Source organism: Akebia trifoliata, chromosome 13 (genome assembly GCF_017979445.1).
Source record: "Akebia trifoliata isolate Shusen 1 chromosome 13, ASM1797944v1, whole genome shotgun sequence".
Classification (NCBI taxonomy): domain Eukaryota; kingdom Viridiplantae; phylum Streptophyta; class Magnoliopsida; order Ranunculales; family Lardizabalaceae; genus Akebia; species Akebia trifoliata.
In genome coordinates, this window is record NC_141387.1 from 30,140,976 (window position 1) to 30,160,177 (window position 19,202).

The 19,202-nt window shown below is 35.7% G+C and overlaps 1 protein-coding gene across 1 annotated transcript; it reads left to right on the forward strand.

Annotated features, from left to right (window-relative positions):
- Positions 1 to 278: 278 nt before the first annotated feature.
- Positions 279 to 18,343, forward strand: LOC147388262 (transglycosylase). The gene is made up of 13 exons (XM_086420616.1): positions 279 to 441; positions 3,488 to 3,693; positions 4,044 to 4,094; positions 5,773 to 5,903; positions 5,987 to 6,103; positions 6,184 to 6,306; positions 7,132 to 7,202; positions 8,057 to 8,226; positions 10,214 to 10,267; positions 16,493 to 16,602; positions 16,794 to 16,907; positions 17,889 to 18,014; positions 18,092 to 18,343. Exons 2-13 carry the CDS (start codon positions 3,517 to 3,519, stop codon positions 18,117 to 18,119), a joined length of 1,272 nt encoding a protein of 423 aa, XP_086276742.1. The 5' UTR covers positions 279 to 441; positions 3,488 to 3,516; the 3' UTR covers positions 18,120 to 18,343.
- Positions 18,344 to 19,202: the final 859 nt, after the last annotated feature.

Consider the following 19,202-nt stretch of genomic DNA (forward strand, 5'->3'; position numbering starts at 1 on the left):
TCAAATATTCACCAAAAATATGGAGGGTTTGTCTAAATCATCGATAGTATAAAAGAACAGACAACAATGGGTAGGGAGAGGGACATAGCAAATCTTTATTATCTGTGTGCCACGTGTCTCAAATTACGACACAGGCACCAACCAACCACCAAACAGGAGTATATATTTAGTGAGATGCTATTAACACATCAACTCTTACTTATAACGCATAAAATCACCAATACATATGTAAACAGCTGACTAATTTCAAAAGGATTCGTGTGTTGTAAGTAAAGTTGGTGTGGTAATAGAGTTTATCTATATTTAGGTCCTTTGTTTTCGGGTGATGGCTCTGTTCCGTTGGTTCATCGAAGAAGACAATCCAAATTCCAAACGTTTCCAACCAAAATCTCTCTCACGTTCTAATTTTCGGATTTGGGCCTCATTTTTGCGTCTCTAATTGTAAGATTCTTCTTGTATTTCTCTCAAATTAAATCTCTTGATTTCGCCATTATTTCATTTTTTTTTCCATTAATTTGTATATTGTTTTCTTTCTCATCAATCCAATATCAGAATGTAGAAATTCAGAGATTGTGCAAGTCAGGACACGTTTAATCTATATATTTATCCTTTTTTTTTTTTGAATATCTGTGGCGTTATATGTTTGATTGACTGTAACTTTTAGTATACTCGAATCTAGTTTCAATGTTACGTAATTTCGATAAATGAATCAATCTGTAATCCTAAGTTTGATTCAAATTTGACATTTTTTTAATATATTGGTAAGTCTGTTTTTAATGAGATTAGTGACTCGATTATGGTGGGAAAGGAATCCAGTTTCAATGTTATATAATAAGGCTAAGGCTCCGATAATCGAATCTAGTTTCAATGTTATGTAATTTCAATGAATGAATCAATCGGTAATCCTAAGTTTGATTCAAATTTGAATTTTTTTTTTCTTTGATTTGTAAGTCTGTTTTTAATGAGATCGATGACTCGTTGATGATGGCGAATTAATCTAGGTCCATGGTATCATCACACATACTTCACATACCATCCAGCTTGGGATGTTTGGTCCAGAACTGGAACTAAATACTGAATGTTTTGGGAATTGGCCTGGTTGTCATGGAATGTTTTGGCGAAACAGTCGTGAATTTTCTTCTGACTGAAACATTTTTTCGAGACGGAAATTTAAACCTTGGTGAGAGGTCGGCGTACCTCAATTCATCTTAAGAATATGTGACTTCAACAACAAAATTTCAATGAGTGATTCAAGATTGATGGATTGGTCTTTATTTCATCGGCAGACTAAGTGAAATGTTTAGATGCAAGCTCAAAGCTGTCAAATAAAATGTTAAGGCCTGGAATAAATAATCTTTTGTAAAAATGAGGTCACGAAGAAGGAGGTGTTGGACGAGATTGAGGGTCTTGACAGGCGGAAGGAATCAGGAATGATGTCAGCTAAGAAGAGTGACTAGGTTCAACTTTAAGGTGAAATTGTAGAGCATGGTGGCCATGGAAGAGGTTGATTGGAAACAAAAATTTAGGTGAGGTGGTTGAAGGGGGAGGAAAAAATTTCACCACATGGCCGGTCGTAATGGAATGGAGAATTTAAATCTTAAAATTAAAGTTCAATGGTATGTGGTTGGAAGGTAAGGAGAATATCATGTACAGTGTGGTGGAGTTTTATTGCAAATTCTACTCAAAGGAATATCTTAGTTACTCTACTCTGGATCAATTTGTTTTTAATTGCATATCCCCATATCAATGTAGTTGGCTTGAGCGTCCTTTCAAGGAGAAAAAATCTTTTCAAACCATTACAGATACGAGCAGTGGCTGGGTCCCAATGGTTTTTCTATAGCTTTCTTCAAGTCTTTTTGGAAAATTATCACGTATTCAACAAGGGGTTTCTAGATTATGGTTTTAATTGTTCCTTTGTGGACCTGATTCCTAAGAAGTTGGGGTAGAGGATATTTTTTATTTGAAGCCTATCAATTTGGTCAGTTCCACTTGTAAAATTATTTCTAAGTTGCTTGCGTAAAGGATCAAATCAGTGTTGTCAGGGATTGTTGGGCCTTCCAAATGTGCATTCATAAAGGGGAGGGAGATTTTGGATGGAGTTTTATTCACAAATGAATGTAGTGATTCCAAGAAGAGGTCAAGTGCTTTAGGAATAGTGTGTGAAATCAACCTTGAGAAAGTCTATGACCACATCGGTTGGAATTATTTGAAATATTTGTTGGGCCGAATGGGTTTTGGGTTAAAATGGATTTGTTGAATTATAAAGTGTGTTCATCCTCATCCCTTTATATGTTGTAGTCAATAGATCCCCGGTCGGTTTCATCTCTCCCTTTCTTTTCCTCATTTTTGCAAAAGCTTTGGGGATAACGATGGTGAGGGAAGGGATGTTGTCCGTAGGGACTTATTGAGTTTTTTGGTAGGGTCTGGTGGGCCAATAGTGTTGCATATTCAATTTGCAATATTATACCCTGGTGTTTCTCAATGCTTTGTTTGACCAATTGAGGTTTCTTAGTGGGCTCGTATGATTTTTTGTGGCCATGTCCGTGTTTGTAGTGAATCTCCAAAAAGTGTGAGGTGTTTGTAGTTGGGAGTGTTCCTACACATTGCTCTATTGTCAAATGGGTTCCTTTCTTTTGTCATATCTTCGTTTTGACAATAAGGCCATCTGAGGATTGGTAATTGAAAGAGTGGGTAGGAGGTTGAGCTCTTGGAAGACGAATTACCTTTCTAAAAGCGTAAATATAACTTTGATCAAGAATACTCTAGCTAATTTCTGTTTATTTTCTATTCTTGTTTACAATTGCTAAGAGTGTGGAAGTGAATCTAGACATGCTCTTTTAGGATTTCCTATGGCATGGCAAGGAAGGTTTGAGGAAGTTTCATATTGCGAATTGGAGGAGCATTTTCTTCACAAGGAAGCATTGGGGACTGAATGGGTTTCTTAGGGTGACATTAATAAATTTTGTTCTTTTGGGCAAGTGGCTGTGGTGGTTTGTCTTGAATTGTAGTATCTTGTGGAGGAGAGTCACCAAGGCTAAGTTTGGGAGAAGGATTTCAGTTGGGATTGTTGGGAGTAGGGTGGTTCGCTAGTCGTACAGTTGCAGAATTTGGAGAGGTGTCCTCCAAGTTCAACCTGATTTACAGAAAAAAAAATGTTTTCTAGAGTGGGGGAGGTGGTGGAGTTTACTTCATATCATGGTTTATTACTGTGCCTCTCCATCTTTACTTTCTCACTCATCCAAATTTGCTTATATGGTTTTATCACATATTCGTGATCATAGGTAGGCAAAAAGTCCAGCACACAAAACTCCATAATATGGTCTTGTCTTTAGAACCTTCACTTATGAAAACCGTACTTTCGATACTCTAGAGAGGTGATTCATGCATGATGTAGAGCTCTTTTATGTTTTCCTCCCCCTCATATGAATGCATTATGGCTACTTCACGCGTAGTTGGGACTTGAATTTGTTCGCTCTTTCGTTGCTAGATGCCTTAAGAGTCCAGTAACTTGCTAGGATGGCTGTCAGCTTCAAGTATTGGGATGATTGCCTTGATCCACACGACATGGAAGAAATGTGGATGGATCCTGAGGTGAGCAATGAATGGATTGATGCTGGAGAAAATAGAGGGCATAAGGTTCTCCTCTCACGGGATCCTGATGGACAGCCTTTCCTCACACAAACTGAGATGAAGGTAAAAATAAATTTGAAATTCACATCACTTAATCCAGGATGAATTCATGTACACCATAGATTTCACATTACCAGGTTTTGCTTCCAAATCATATTCTTGCTTGATTTGGATGGCAGTGTGAAGGAATGAAAGATAAGATTGTAATTATAATGGTTTTAGCAATTGTGATACAATGTCATGATTCTCAGCTGTTAATGATACTTTTTTAAAGTTTTTTTCCCTACTAATCTCCTGATCAAAAGATGTTTTGGACCTTTAGAGTTTTCACGAACAGACTTTTGGATATGCAGTTATCTATTTGCAATTCTGACGTTCTGTTTTCCTTGTATTTTTATATGGTGTACTTTCAGGCTGTCGCAGGGATTATTGTCTCTAGGCATTTTATATCACAGATAGATCAGGTATCTGTTGTAACGATTTGAATTTTTATTTTCACCATTTTTATCTACATTTTCCCCGATAGACTCTTATGGAAAAGTGCAAGCTAATTTTTTAATTTTTCATATCTTTACAATTATAATGAGAGAAGGCGGAGTAGAAGTTGTTTGACACCAAAATTTGAGTGGTCATAAATGCCCCCACTTTTAAATTTAAATTTATTATAATCAGGGTCATTTTGGTCAAAAACCCATAAAATTGTAATGGCACGTCCCTGAAGTCACGCTGGTTTGATTTAAAATTACAAAATATCCATGTAATCTTCAAAACCATCCTTCAATTAATTTTTAAATTACAAATAAGCCCTTCAGATATCTGTGCATTTGCACATGCCACCTTCAGTTTGTCTATAATGATTTTAACTGCTTCTCGCCTTTCATTTAAAACTGTCAAAAACTTGATTTTCTTTTACCTTGTTTTCTAGTTAGAGCTTTGAAGTAGCCACAAACAACAAAGTAGAGCATAATATTATGGACCATATGATCCTAGTGCACTCACATTCTTTTCAGTAGGATTGGTGTAATTACAGAGGGAAGGGATTTCCTCTAGCAAATCCTCCTACATGTAAGGAAGTAACAGATTTCAGAAGGCATATCTGCTAATCAGCAGCCTAGCATCATTGGAATCGATGAAACAAATCTGATTGGCGTTCATGGTGCATGCAAGGCTGGTCTAAGTCCAAAGTATAGAAGTGTAAATGAAGAAGTTGACATGAATATCTGTGACTCGACTCGGTGGAGTCAAGTTTTGTGAAACAGAAGGGTTTGAACAAAGAAGAGAAGCGCCATAAGCGTCTAATGAGAATCTCATCTTACTTTGTTTTAGTAAAATTATGGTTTTTACTAATTGCATTAATATTCAGTACTATGTACTGATTTTTTAGTAAGTTTTGTCGTTGATATTTTAGACTTTAACTACAGTCTTGTGTGGTGTGATTAATTAGAGTTCAGTAATGAAATTCTGGTTCATCTTGATTTTTTTTCTTCTTCTTGTTGATTGGTAAGTTTCTAGAAATTTAGTGTGTTTTTATTTCTTGTTGTTTGATTCATATGTTTCTAGTTTCTGAATTATTAGGTTCAGTTGTTTCTTAGTTATTTGCTGCTGTGTGCTTTGAAGGTGTGACTCCTTAACTCGGTTCATGCTACTCCAATCAATCCATAAAGCCAGATCTTGTTGCGACACCATAAATCTGATTTCCCAGGGCTTTGCGACTCAGCCTAACTTCCTTTTGCTTCAAATCATCAAGTGCTGATTTTCTCATATGCTGTTTTCTGCCCAAAATTTAAACCTTCTAACGTCGGTTTTAGCCTAGTTTACATCTCCTTATAGTCCTAATTTCAAATTTGTTTTATTAGACCACCTTCACCCTAGATTGATTCAATATTTCCATAAAATCAGCACCTAAACTCTTGTTCCAACCCGATAAAAATCCCATCTTACTTTCCTACACCAAGTTTGGTTCTAGAGAGACCTGTAATTCATCAAAACGTTTCTAATATTAAAACAAATTTGTTAGTCCTTCGTTAATGGAAGTATGTTCTTGTACTAATGAATGTTTCTAATGCTCGTTAATATGAAAAGAATATCTTTTATTTCGATTTTAAAGTTTCCCAAGTTTGGCATCCTTACCCTGTTGTGCAGGACATGATTTGTGCTATTGCTGAACTTGAAAGTGACAGACAACCCCTTGCGATGCGGTACAATAGGAAAACCAAGGAAACTACAATGGGAATCATGCAAATGCTGCCAAAAACCGCAGAATGGCTGATCAGGTATTACAATGCCATTGTAATGCTATATGTAGCAAATCTATGTATTGCAATGCCATTGTGTTAAAGGTTGAACTTTCTTGCAGTGAGATGGGCTACCGAGCATATGAAATAGAAGGGAACCCAATGCTTCTGCACAGACCTTTAATTAGTGTGTATTTCGGTGCTGCATATTTAAAGTGGTTATCAAGTTATGATGGAAAGTATGTTCTCAACTGATGTGGATTTTTATTTGGACAGTACTATATCTTTCAGTATTTTACACTGGAACTGATGTTTGCAGAGAAAGAACTGAAGAGTTTGTAGTTAGAGCTTATAGACGTGGCCCAAAGAAAGTAACTCACAAGTCAACATTGGATTATTGGCAACGATATCTTTCAGTCAAGCAAAATCTTCCATCCAGGAGGTTGTTTTAACCCTATTGTTAACAATGAATTACATCTGGTTTAGTGTAAATGGTCCTCAAACATGCCTTGGAACATATTTATTTATTTATTTTTTTATTTTATATGCACATAGAACATACTGAAATTGTTCACAGAAACTACACTGTCTTCTACCGTTTAAGAACTTGGTTTCTTTATTGAACAGCTAATGCCGTTCCATGTTTAGGCTTATTAAATACGATCTATTCTTTGCATTATAAAAAATTTCAGTCCTCAAATTGTCTAAGAAGCATTGGTTATAATGTGAAATACCATATTTTACCAAAGAGAGAGAAAGCTTGTTTAATTAGGTACAAAGGTGGCACCAAAGTACCCAGAACTTCTAGAGGTGTGTTTACTGTTTACTGTTTATTCTTTTGAATGTTTTCCATACATTTCTTTTAAATCTTTTGATGCATTAAATCTGTATATGTTTTATATTATCCATGTTTGTTTATTTTTGATGGGTAAGCTGGACTTGAACACACAACCTCAAAATTCATGTTTATTATACTCCATATGTTGACAGATGATGAAAAAAATGTTATCATATTGGATGCCCTTGTTCATTAGTCTTGCAATTTTACAATATGAACTCGCAGATCTTCAATACTTTCTGATATTAGCATGTTATAGTTGAAAGTCTAGTTCATGAGCCAACAAGTCTGGCATTTACACATGCATTAATGAAATGTAGATAGTGATGTCCAATTTCGAGGACTAGCTTTCTGGTTTAAAGATAAATAACGAAGGTAAATGAAATGCAAGTAGTGAAAAATAATTACTATTTTCTGATTACTGTGCAGACAGATTTTTGAGAATACCTCTTCAGTGCCAGAAGCTTCTGTTCCAGCAGCAACAGTATCACAAAAGACAGGTAGCCATATCTCCTTTGACATGGGAGAGCTGGCAGGGACATTATGACAATTTTTCATACTTGTATATGATCTTTTGGCTGTTGTTTATGCTAGTTTTTTTTTAATTTTTTTAATTTTTTTAATTTTTATGATCATCAATAAGGGTTAATTATTAATTAATGATTTTTTATGCAAGCTAGCTTCTTCTTTTTCTTATTCTTTTATTTTTCTGTGTGTGTGTGTGCACGTGGGTGAGCATTAGATGTTACTTTTAATTATTTCTCATATAGATCTTTGCCAATTCCCCATTTATGCTCGTAACTACTTCAACATTGTTGATATAATTCTTCAAAAATAGCACTATTTTACTAAAATCTTTTTATCATATTTATGAAGAATACATTCTGGTAACCTTAAGTAGTAAGTGGCATTACAAAAATTAGGATTTATGTAAGATGAATATTTTATAATTAATTATTTTAGAAATTTTAAATAGATAATATAAGTTTAAATCTTACTTTATAATTTAAATAAACTATTTAAATTATATATCATGGAAATTTTGTATCACATGTATTGCAATGCTATTTTTGTAATTTTGATTATTAATCAGGGAAATTTTAATTTGCATGATATCCTTATCTCCTTAGAATATTGAAAATTAAAAGTTTTTTTTTCAACAAATTAGCTAATGTGGGTACAAGAGTCATGTGTTTGCAATTTTATTTATTTTGACCAAAAAGACCCTAATAACTAGTAAGTTTAAATGTATTTGGTGTCAACAACCATGTACTCTGCCTTCTCTCATTATAATATTAAAGATAAACGTGTAAATGATAGGCTTTTGTCTAATTTCATTTTCATGTGAAAACAGGTGACACATGGAAATATTGGGATTCTAGAGCTTCTCCTGAAGACATGGAAGAGTTGTGGAAGCATCCTGATGTCCTCAAAGAGTGGACCAAGTCTGGAGAGAGAAGAGGAAAAGTACGGTTTTCTCATGACGAAGAGAAGAGACCCTACCTTTCTCGGTATGAAGTAAAGGTAAGATGGAGCATAAGAATGTGAATGCCTATAAATTGGACTAGCTACATTTGCTGCTAGTAGTAAAACCTTGTGTCCTTTTCTGTCGTTTCATTATGGTGTCTTTATAACTTCAACAATCGGTCCCTACCTATACTTTGCTTCCAGTTTCGTGCCTTTTTAACAAAATCGTCCGGTAGTCACTTTCATTGTGTTTATCATTCTCTAGAGCATCCATTTTATGATCAACTTGGATTGAGCTCTCTGGGACATACTTTTAGATTGGGTAGAATTTGTGTGGCTTCGGATTAACACCACTGCTGCATTGCATTTTTTTTTCCTTGAAATGTCACCTACACACATACTAGAAATATGCAACAGAAGTTGAATTTGCATTGGTGACATATTGATATTAAGCAGTTAAAAAGTTATCAAGATAAATAAGTAACTAAGCTGTTAAAATAACATACGTAAATATAAGCAAAAGTAGTTTGCTTTATCATAGAGGATCATCCTTTGGTACAAAGTCCTAGCAGGAAATTAAAACTCCTACAATATAATGGTGTAGATACTGTGATGAAGGATCTCTAGTCAATCACATAATAGAAAAAATATGGGATGGTTTTATATGTTTTTGAGCTTCCTGTGTGGCTATAGTATAAGTTGACAACAGGGTGAGAGTTTTAAGGATAGATTTTAAGGGTATTTGAAGTTGATGGTGTTGGTAGGATTTTCTTTATTTATATTTTATAAATAAAAAGTGATTAGAGAAACAAAGAATGCTGTGATGAAGGATCTCTAGTCAATTACATAATAGAAAAAATATGGGACGGTTTTATAGTATAAGTTGGTCAAGAAGACAGACCGAGTAGAAAAAGGGTAAAAACCCTACAACAATACATTCAGATCCCATCAAAACAAAATTTCAGTCCAAGAATTCAAAAGCGCACTGATGTCAATGCTTCGTATTGGTCTCGGCTGAAATCCAAATGTTCCATCAAAACATTCCAAAACGGCACAAAGCTTTGATTCATGATACCATCTTGGTTCTTTTTCTCATTGCCTTCAAATATTCTTATGTTCCTTTATTTTTAGAGACCCCACAATACCATAAAAGGGAGGAACCTCCAAATCGGCATACCTTTAGATGAAATGGCATTGGTTTACCAACTGCTAACAAGCTTGTGAACCGACTTAGGAAGAATCTAGTAAGTTCCCTATTGATTGAAAAAAGAACTCGAAAAGAACAAGATTCTCTTTTTTTGTGAGGGTCGGAACTCAGTCGCTTGGGGTTGTTTGGCAAAGAGGCCATATTTTCAAATATCAAATAGGAAGCTAGTAAGAGGCCATAAGGGGAAGTCCATTTCACTGTTAGCCAAGAAGTAGCAATTCCATTTTATCTGAGAATATGCGAAAGGAGATAATTGATTTCCCGATGAACTTGTTCGGGGAAATTTGTTTATGTACTGCAATGGGCAATCTGCTTTTGGTTTATGGCCGAAAATAGTGGTTTTCGTATATTCCTTAAAGTTCAGTGACCTCAAAGGGCTGTAGAAAGTTCTATCTTTCTTAATGAAAAGGGCGATGCAAAGCCAGTTATTGCCGGCTGGAATTCAATGTTGTCCATTGTTATCGATGACCTTGTTGAAAGACAATTTCTTCTAGTGCTAAAATGTTTCAGTTGGTAATATTCGGCATAACATATTGGCTTGGTGGCCAGAGCTTTGGGTGCGTTTTGGACGACACAAGCCGGATTTTCTGCTTTCTTAGCAAAAGGAAGGTGTATATAGAAGTTAGATGTATGAAAGGAATCCTCTTACTAATTATGTATTAATTTTTTTTACTTATTAACATAGATAGATATTCATATCCTATCAAAATTAAAAAAAAAACACAAAAAACCAAACTCATATATGATGGGAGAGTAGTCTGTTATTGTATTTCAATAAAATCTCTTTAAGAAAATACTACTGTTTCACCTAGTTGATGATCTTGCTTACTTTTGCAGGCAGTTGCTGAAATCATTGTTTCAAAACACTTCAATGGAAGACAAGTCAGACCTGTATGTTTATTATTCTTTCATTGTGTTGAACCATTAACATTGGCAACGAAAAATTTGGCTATGCTGTTAATGCTTTGCATGAATATTTTCAAGTGTTCATTTTTTGTGATCCAAACCAAGTTGTGGAAAGTGGTTTGATCTGTTATTTCATTATAGTGGCAATTGTTGCCTTCATCACTCATTATCCATGAGGAGACTTATAGTTTCAGTGGCACGGTTTTAGTTTACTTTTTTGTTTTTCTAATTCTGTGAAGACTTTCAGTTTGCAATTTAGGAGTGCTAGCAAACAATGGTGTTGTTTTCAAGGTGTTCCATACAACACTTTCATAAGTATCAAAATAGAAAACAGCAGTCCAAGGAAAAATAATTTTTCTCTCACCACAATAGCCGCCATAATTGCATATTCCAAACACATGTCATGCATCTTTCACCAACAATGGTTGTAACTGTTATGCTAGTTACAAGGTGAACAATTTTGTCTTTTAGTAGGGCTGCGGCCATGCAATGTGACTTAGGTATTGTTTCTTAGAATTTGCTTTTCTTCGCGTCTTTGTGCCATGTGTTCCTAGTTTTTTATAAAATTCTTTCTTACTAATAGTTTTGATTATTTAATTTTTATTTTTTTTCCTTTTTAACTTTAGGCTTGCAATTTTTGGTTTTTTATTATTTGTTGTCCTAACATGCAAGATTTGATCTTGTGTCATTCATTCAGTAGAGAACCAAAACAGTCTAGAGCAAATTGAAGAGGAGAAGAAAAGGAGAAATAGAGGAGAAGGAGAAGATTGGAGAGGGAGAGAGAGAGACTAACACTTTCTTGATAGTAGGGTTCTACCTCTCCTCAAATATATTTAAAACTACTAATAAAAAAGTATGTGGGGGCCCACCCCATTACATAGAAAATCCCATTAGGGGCTGTCGCAAATAGAAAGTAGGAAGGACCCATAAAGGTTGTCACACAAACAAAATTCTAATGCTCCCCCTCAAGCTGGGGCATACATATCAAAGACGCCCAACTTGGTACATAAAGAAGAAAAAACTATGCGAGATAAGGGCTTGGTAAGAAAATCAGCCAATTGATCATTTGACTTTACATAGGGTGTGATGATATGTTTTCGCATGAGTAAATCCCGAACAAAGTGACAATCAACTTCGATATGCTTGGTGTGTTAATGAAAAATAGAGTTATTGGCTATAAAGATGGCTGCTTGGTTGTCACAATATATTTGCATAGGTAATGGAGCATCAACACCCATGTTGCGAAGAAGATAATGAACCCATAACATCTCAGAAGTAGTGTGGGTCATTGCATGATATTCAGTTTTAGCACTAAAGCCAACTACAACATTTTACGCCAAGTAACAAGATTTCCACCAACAAATGTGCAATAACCAAAGGTGGATCGGCGATCAAAACGACTTCCGGCCCAGTCAGCATTAGAGTATTTAGAAATAGTCAAGGAAGAGGAAGGACGGTCCAAGAGACCCTTTCCAGGAGCACCCTTCAGATAGCGTAGAATACAACATATAGCTTCCCAATGAGGCTGTAGAGGGACATGCATAAACTGATTGACCACTCCCATATCATAAACAATGCCAGGACAGGTAACTGTGAGATATATGAGCTTGCCAACCAACCGCTTGTACCTCCCATTTTCCTCAAAAACTTCCCCTTGTTCAGCATCAAGCTTGACAAAAGGATCCATGGGAGTATCAATTGGACGAGATCCCAAAGTACCCATCTAAGATAATAAGTCCAATACATACTTGCGTTGGTACAGAGTGAGTCCATCCTTGGAATGTGTAACATCAATCCTAAGGAAATAATGAAGTAGCCCAAGTTTTTTGTATAGAACTTAGTACTCAAATGAGCCTTCAACTAATTAATACCAACAGAGTCACTACCAATGACAATAATGTCATCCACATAAGCAATAAGAACGATGATAGAATGTTGAGTAAATACAAAATGATCAGAGGTGGAGCGCAGAAAACCATACTGAAGCACCACAGAGCTAAATTTGTCAAACCAAGCACGTGGAGACTGTTTCAGTCCATACAACGTCTTCTTCAGCCTACACACAAGATGTTTTTTCCCTTCAACTACATAACTTGGGGACTGATCTAAACACACTTCCTCCTATAAATCTCCATGGAGAAATGCATTTTTTATGTCTAATTGGTAAAGTGGCCAGTTAAAACTTACTACGACCGACAGATAGAAGAATTCTAACAAAGTTCAAGCGAACAACAGGTGAAAAGGTCTCACAATAAGCTACACCAGAAGTCTGAGTATACCCTTTAACAACCAATCGATCCTTAAGACGATCAATAGAGCCATCAGGTTGATACTTTATTGTGTGCACCCAACGACAACAAACAATGGTCTTCCTGGAAGGAAGAGTGGTGAGATCTCATGTTTGATTCTGATAAAGGGCATGCATCTTGTCATCCATAGCAAGTTTCCATCCAAAAGAAGTCAGGGCCTGACGATAAGTACTAGGAAAAAAAAGTGGACAACGAGAATGCAAAAGAGCGAAAGGTGGAGGAAAGGCGATGAAAAGATACAAAATTAGAAATAGGATGGTGAGTGTAGGAACAAATACCTTTTCGTAATGCAATAGGTAGCGTGGAGGATGAGGGTGTTGTGGGAGGATGTGGAAGGTCATCAGAAACAGAAGGTGGAGAATCCTCAGGAGAGTCAATTGATGGTTTAGCTACGATTGGACCATAAGGTACAATTGGGCGATGCTAAGAGCGCCGATAAACTTGCAAACATGGGGGAGAAGAAACTGGAAGAGGAACAGTAGGCAAAACTAACTCTCCCCAATGAGAATGAACCAGATTAGAATCAAATTAAAGACCCACAGTGGAAAAAAAAAGATGTAGACTCAAAAAATGAGACATCAACACTAGTATAATATCGACGTCGTACAAGATCATAACAACGATAATCCTTTTGAGTTCGAGAATAACCCAATAAGACATACTTAATAGCTCGAGGAGACAACTTATCATGACCAGTTCCAAGAATGCGGATGAATGACACACATCCAAAGACATGCAGAACAAGAGGAAAGGGCTTGGCCTTCGAATATAACAAAGAAAAGGGTGTCTGGTTACCCAAAACAAGTGTAGGAACTTGATTAATGAGGTAACAAGCAGTAAGAACACCATCGGCCCTATAAGATTTAGGAACTGACATATTAAACAATAAGGTGCGAGTGACATCGAAAAGATGATGAAGTTTACTTTTAGCGATGCCATTTTGTTGGGAAATATGTGAACATGTAGTCTGATGGATGATACCATGGTCTTTGCAAAAATCAAACATACAGTTTTGGGTATATTCAAGAGCATTGTTAGAACGAAAATATAACACGACATTCAAACTGAACAAATATCTCATCATAAAAAGTCTAAAAAAATTTGGCAAGTTCAGAACGGTCTCATTAAAAAAAAAAGCCAAGTCATTCTAAAGTAATTATCCAAAAAAATGACAAAATAAGAAATAAACAAAAATACTCTTTATTTTTGTAGAATCCCAAATGTCTAAATGGACTATATCAAAAGGACTTAACTAATGACACTCTAGACTAAGAGGAAAACTGCTACGGTGATGCTTTCCTAACTGACAAGCCTCACATTCTAATTTTGAAATTGGACTCAACATGGGAACCATTTGACACAACTTCTGCAATGACGGGTGACCCAAGCGATGATGCTACTGTAGAGGAGAGATGACGGCACTCAAAGTAGGAATTAGCTCATCACAGTCCATAAAATATATCACATTCCGTTCATGCCTCAAACCAATCACCTTCTTCGTCTTGAGGTCCTGAAAAGCATAAGAGGTAGGGAAAAAGATTACAGAACAATTTCGTGATTTTGTTAGCTAACTTACATATAGAAAATTAAAAGGAAAGTCGGGAACAAATAAACCAGAAGTGAGTGTTATAGAATTGGTAGGATGAAGATCACCAGTGCCAAAAATAGGACGAGAAGAACCATCAACTAAATTAATATGAGATCTAGATGAATGAAAATTAGAAAATATGGAAGAGGTACTAGATATGTGAGCACTAGCAACAGAGTCAATAACCCAGGAAGATGATGGGGATCAAGCAACTACACAAGTAGAATTACCTATATTGAGCATAGTAGTTGTGGGAGCAGATGGAGAAGAAGGTAGATCTGACAACTTCTGAAGGATCTGACTAAGTAGAGTTGTAAGATTGTTCTGAGACTCAAAATTAGTAATCGGTGGTCTGGAAGCAGATGGTTGAGTAATAGATGTGGAAGATATATCAACAGATGCATTATAGGAATAGTTAGGACTTCCCTATTTGTCCCAACAATAATCCTTGGTATGCCCTGTCTTACCACAATAGTTGCATTTCCAATTGGATCTATCAATACCACGGTCAGAGATAGTACCACCACCACGAATCCCATAGGTTTCACCACGATTACCACTACGACCATCACCGCGAGTTCTGCCTCGTCTATTACAAGGAGTGGAACGAGTACCATCATTAGTGACTAAGGCAGATGACTCATTAAGAGAAGAAGGATCTGGGTGTGTAAGTAAGGCCCTCTAAAGCCGAGAATATGTATTTGCTGTAATAAGAAGTTGTTCACCCGCCAGAATTTGATCCTTGAAAATAGTTCATTCAGGGGTTCATCACCCTGTTTGGTAGTAAACATGCATTCAAACAACTCAAACACCCTAGTCACATTACTCTCTTAAGAGTACATCTCTGCAAGAGAGCTTCAAATCTTCTTTGCAGTACCAAGGAGTTGGACATTGGAAGCTACAAATGGTTCCATGCTTAACTATAGCCAAGTCATAACCAATGAATTTTCACTCCACCAATCTTCATAATTCTTTGAATCTTCAAAAGGAGGATCTTCTACAAAGTACTTCGCTTTCTTCTTGGCTTGTAAGAACACCTTTATAACATGGGATCAAGAATGATAATTATTTTTCGTTCAACCGTACCGAAGTAATCTGCTTGGTCGAATCACACTTGAAGAGCTATGTTCATCTATTAGAATTACCACGAAGAGGAGTAAATACACAACGAGGGAGGCAACAACCGGTGTAAAGGACACCTAAGAGAGAGGTGGCAAGGGTAGGAAGCATAAAAAAAACTCCACCAATTTTGGGTAAATCAAAAAATCCAATTTTAGTCAAAAGAAACTGACTTAGACACCACCCACTGCAATTAAACCTTCTAAAAGGACTGAAAAACAGCACCACGCAACTCCAAAACTCATTCACAACCAACCACAAGCACACAACCACACCTTAGATACACATCTAGGGTTTATCTTGCACCACCACAATGAACCGAAGTTCTTTTCACTACAAAACCGCAAAAATAAGGGTTTAAACTGCAGAAGAGGAGAAATAGAGGAGAAGATTGGAGAGAGAGAGAGAAAGAGAGAGCCAAATACTTTCTTGATAGTAGGGCTTGGCCTCTCCACAAATATATTTAAAACTAATAATAAAAAAGTATGTGGGGCCCACCCCATTACATAAAAAGGCCCATAGGGGGCTGTCGCAAATAGCAAGTAGGAAGGGCCCATAGGGACTGTCGCACAAATAGAATTCTTTCACATTCCCTTATATTCTAGTCAAAAATCTATATCATTCACTGTTGTCGAACACTCAGGTGGTTTTGGAAACCAATTTAATCTTGTTAACTGTGAACCGTTGCCACAGAGAAATTTTTCCAAGTTGCTAAGTAGATAAAGTTAACATCAATAATTATTCTCTTACATTGAAAACCCTGGGAAAGGTTGGCATTTTAATTATGACCAACTGGTTGCAATGCTGAGGTTAATGGATCAATCCAAGCTCATATACTGAGAAAGAATGCACACACACACACACACACACATATATATAGGGGACCGTTCATAGAGATCATCCTCACAAAAAATCAGCTCATTCTGAAACTTCTAACCCATATTTCTGAAACACGTTGTCAAATTTTTTGTCCCTTGAATGGTTTCCTATATATATATGGTTAGATTAAAATGTAATTCCGAGATTCTGCTGAAGGAATGATGGATGTACATTTTTTCCATTTTTTATCTAGAAATTATCTTATAGTCTTCAAAAGTTATGAATCTTACTCTTTCTCCTCAAATAATCCACATTTTTTAAGCTTTCCTGTTATTAAGAAACTGTCAGTTTCTATTAGACTTGCCCTTTGTGCAGACAGCTCTAGCTGCTCTTGCAGAGATCTGTAGCATGCGTTTCGTGAATGGTGTAGGATCACGTACTGGAATTATGGGAATCGACTACCCCAAAGCACTTTGGCTTTACAAGTAAGTTTAACCTAACAAAACCAATTGCCACTTATAGGAAGATTAATAAAATAAACGCTTGTTACAATTTCATCTATAATTCAATTCTGTTTATTAAATTTTAGCCCAAGTTGTTACAATGGTTTGTCAACCATGGATCAGTTCTCATGTTGATTCTAAAATGTGCTTGATGTTTTCCATGTAATCCAAAGAGACTTGGGTTTCAAGGCGTACAGAGTTGATTCGGTTGAGGATCTTTCCAACCCTTTCACTTCCATTTACTTTGCTGCAGCCTATTTGGTTTGGCTATCTGAATATGAAGGGAGGTGAGTTTGTTGAGTATCAAAATTAATCGAATCATGAAGGTACCAACTTAGCCAAGTTAGTAAGGCACAATGTTTTCAGACGTTTAGGCGTGAGGCTGGCTGGTGTCATGAGGCTTAAGCCTTGAGGCATAAAGCATAAGCCTCACATGCATGATATTTTTAAATAAATAGTATAATATTAAAATCTAAAAATTAGGATACCATTGCATATTTATAAATTTCAAATCCATACAATCGAATTTCAAGTTTAATTCATTTCAATAAATAATAATATAAAATATTATCAAGTCTATATTTTAGTAAAATAGAAATATTTTGTATTTGAATTGTTGAAAGTCTTTATAATAAATAACTATTTTATATTTATAGCAAACAAAATTCTTTGTCTATATTATTATTTTGTATTTGAATTTGTTTCTAAGTATTCCAATTATATTACATATTAGCAGTAACAAAGAAATAGAAGTTTAAAAAAAAAAAACTCGAAATTTATAAAATCTTGCTTAGAACTTTTGATAGTTAAGGGTTAGTGTTTTGAATGGTGAAGTAGGGTTCAAGGGGATTTGAACCTAGGACATGGGAACATCTTTCCGCAAGTCTTTCTAATGCTTCTTTTTCCTTTCTTTCTAATTTACTTCTTTATTAGATTTTGGACAACAATAAAGAAGTAAATTATAAAAGAAAAGAATAAGAAGAGCGAGAAGAAATGCATTATTTATAATAATAAAAAATGTGAAGCGTATGCCTTTTAGGTGCCTCATGGTTTGAGGCGTAAGCCTTACTTGCCTTAAGGTTTTAACCTTATGCCTTAGGAGTGTTGATCCCACGACCTGAGTTCAAAACCCATTGAACCCACCTTCACACTGACTGCTAACACGTGTTTAAGGAGCAAAAAAAAACTTAAATCAAATAATTAAGTACTTGTGTTTTTGTGATCAAGTTAAGTTTCCAATTCACTTGTTTCCTATGGATGCAAAACAGAGAAAGAACTCCCCAATTTGTTGTTCAAGCTTATCTTGGAAGGCCAGAGAATGTTAATATTCAAGAGACAGGTCCACTTTGGCTCAAATTTGAAGAAGCCTTAAGCAATTATGAAGACCCAAAGAAGTAGGTGTACTTATTAATCTAAAATGTGCACGAAGTTCTACGCTTCTTTAACTAATTACTTCGATGAACCTCTGCAGGGGACAAGGGAGCTGCACCATTTTGTAAACCATGTATCATCCGTGTCACTGTAAAGGCATCCATGCAAAGATAAGTCACCTATTTCTTATGAGATTTCTGACATTTTTGGTGGAAACTGTTCTTCTGAGTTAATTGTTGAAGTTACACAGTTTGAAATAAACACAAGTGAGTGACTGAGCATTGTTGGGAAGTTTCCTTTCAGTGTGAATATTAATGCATTAAAATCCAGATAACTGGGTATTGATTTCTTATTTCTGTACCCTTGTTTTAGTCTCTCTTACAAGACTATGGTCAAGGGGCATGTCATCGTTTGTTTGAAAATGTAGGGGTATCTAAAATATTCACCAAAACACGTAGGGATGTGCTAAATTATCCAATTTAGAAGGGAAAATTACTTAATGCACCCTGCATGAGGGACTTCTTTCTAAATCCCCCCCAATTTTTGGACGATAACTTGATGGTCCATTTAGTAAGCTTTTTCTTTCTTAATACCCTTTGACCAACCCTCCTTTCAATTAGTTATAAAATATGTTGAGATCAGCCTATGTTTCAATTTTGATCAAACGATTGTAAATCATCGATCTCGACATTTGAACTTGAATCATTGAGATCAACATTTCAAATGAATGATGATTTCGATTTTTTGAGTTCAACATTTTATCTATCGGGGTGAAGGGCATTAAGAAAGAAATATTTTACTAATTGGGTTGGTAAGATACCAATCCAAAACTCAAGGACCATTTAGAAATACGGCCGTACAACAGGGTCTATTGAGTAATTTTTCTAATTCATAAAGCAACCTTGTACAATCCAAATGAGAAAACCCTAATTATTGGTGTTTCAGTTTAATTAAGAGTATCAAACCCTACTTGAACTTCAAATCAACCTCACATGAAAGAAAGATTTCCCCCACTTCAACCACTATAAACCTATAAAATAGTTTCTCAACCTACATGAACCATGTTCTCTAGTGGGCATTCCCAGATGGGTTTTTTTTTTTTTTTCCAACAAATAAAAAATCTTACTAGGTAGAAGAGAATATTTGACACATGACATACCAGTCAAACTAAGACTTGACCTTCTCTCTCTCTCTCTCTCTCTTTCTTTGGG

Bases quoted from the DNA above. Each gene is read 5' to 3' on its own strand.
- LOC147388262 (XM_086420616.1), top strand. From the start codon at position 3,517: ATGGCTGTCAGCTTCAAGTATTGGGATGATTGCCTTGATCCACACGAC. The intron at 7,203-8,056 runs GTAGCCATATCT...ATGTGAAAACAG, and splicing joins AACAGTATCACAAAAGACAG to GTGACACATGGAAATATTGG. The intron at 16,908-17,888 runs GTGAGTTTGTTG...GATGCAAAACAG, and splicing joins CTATCTGAATATGAAGGGAG to AGAAAGAACTCCCCAATTTG.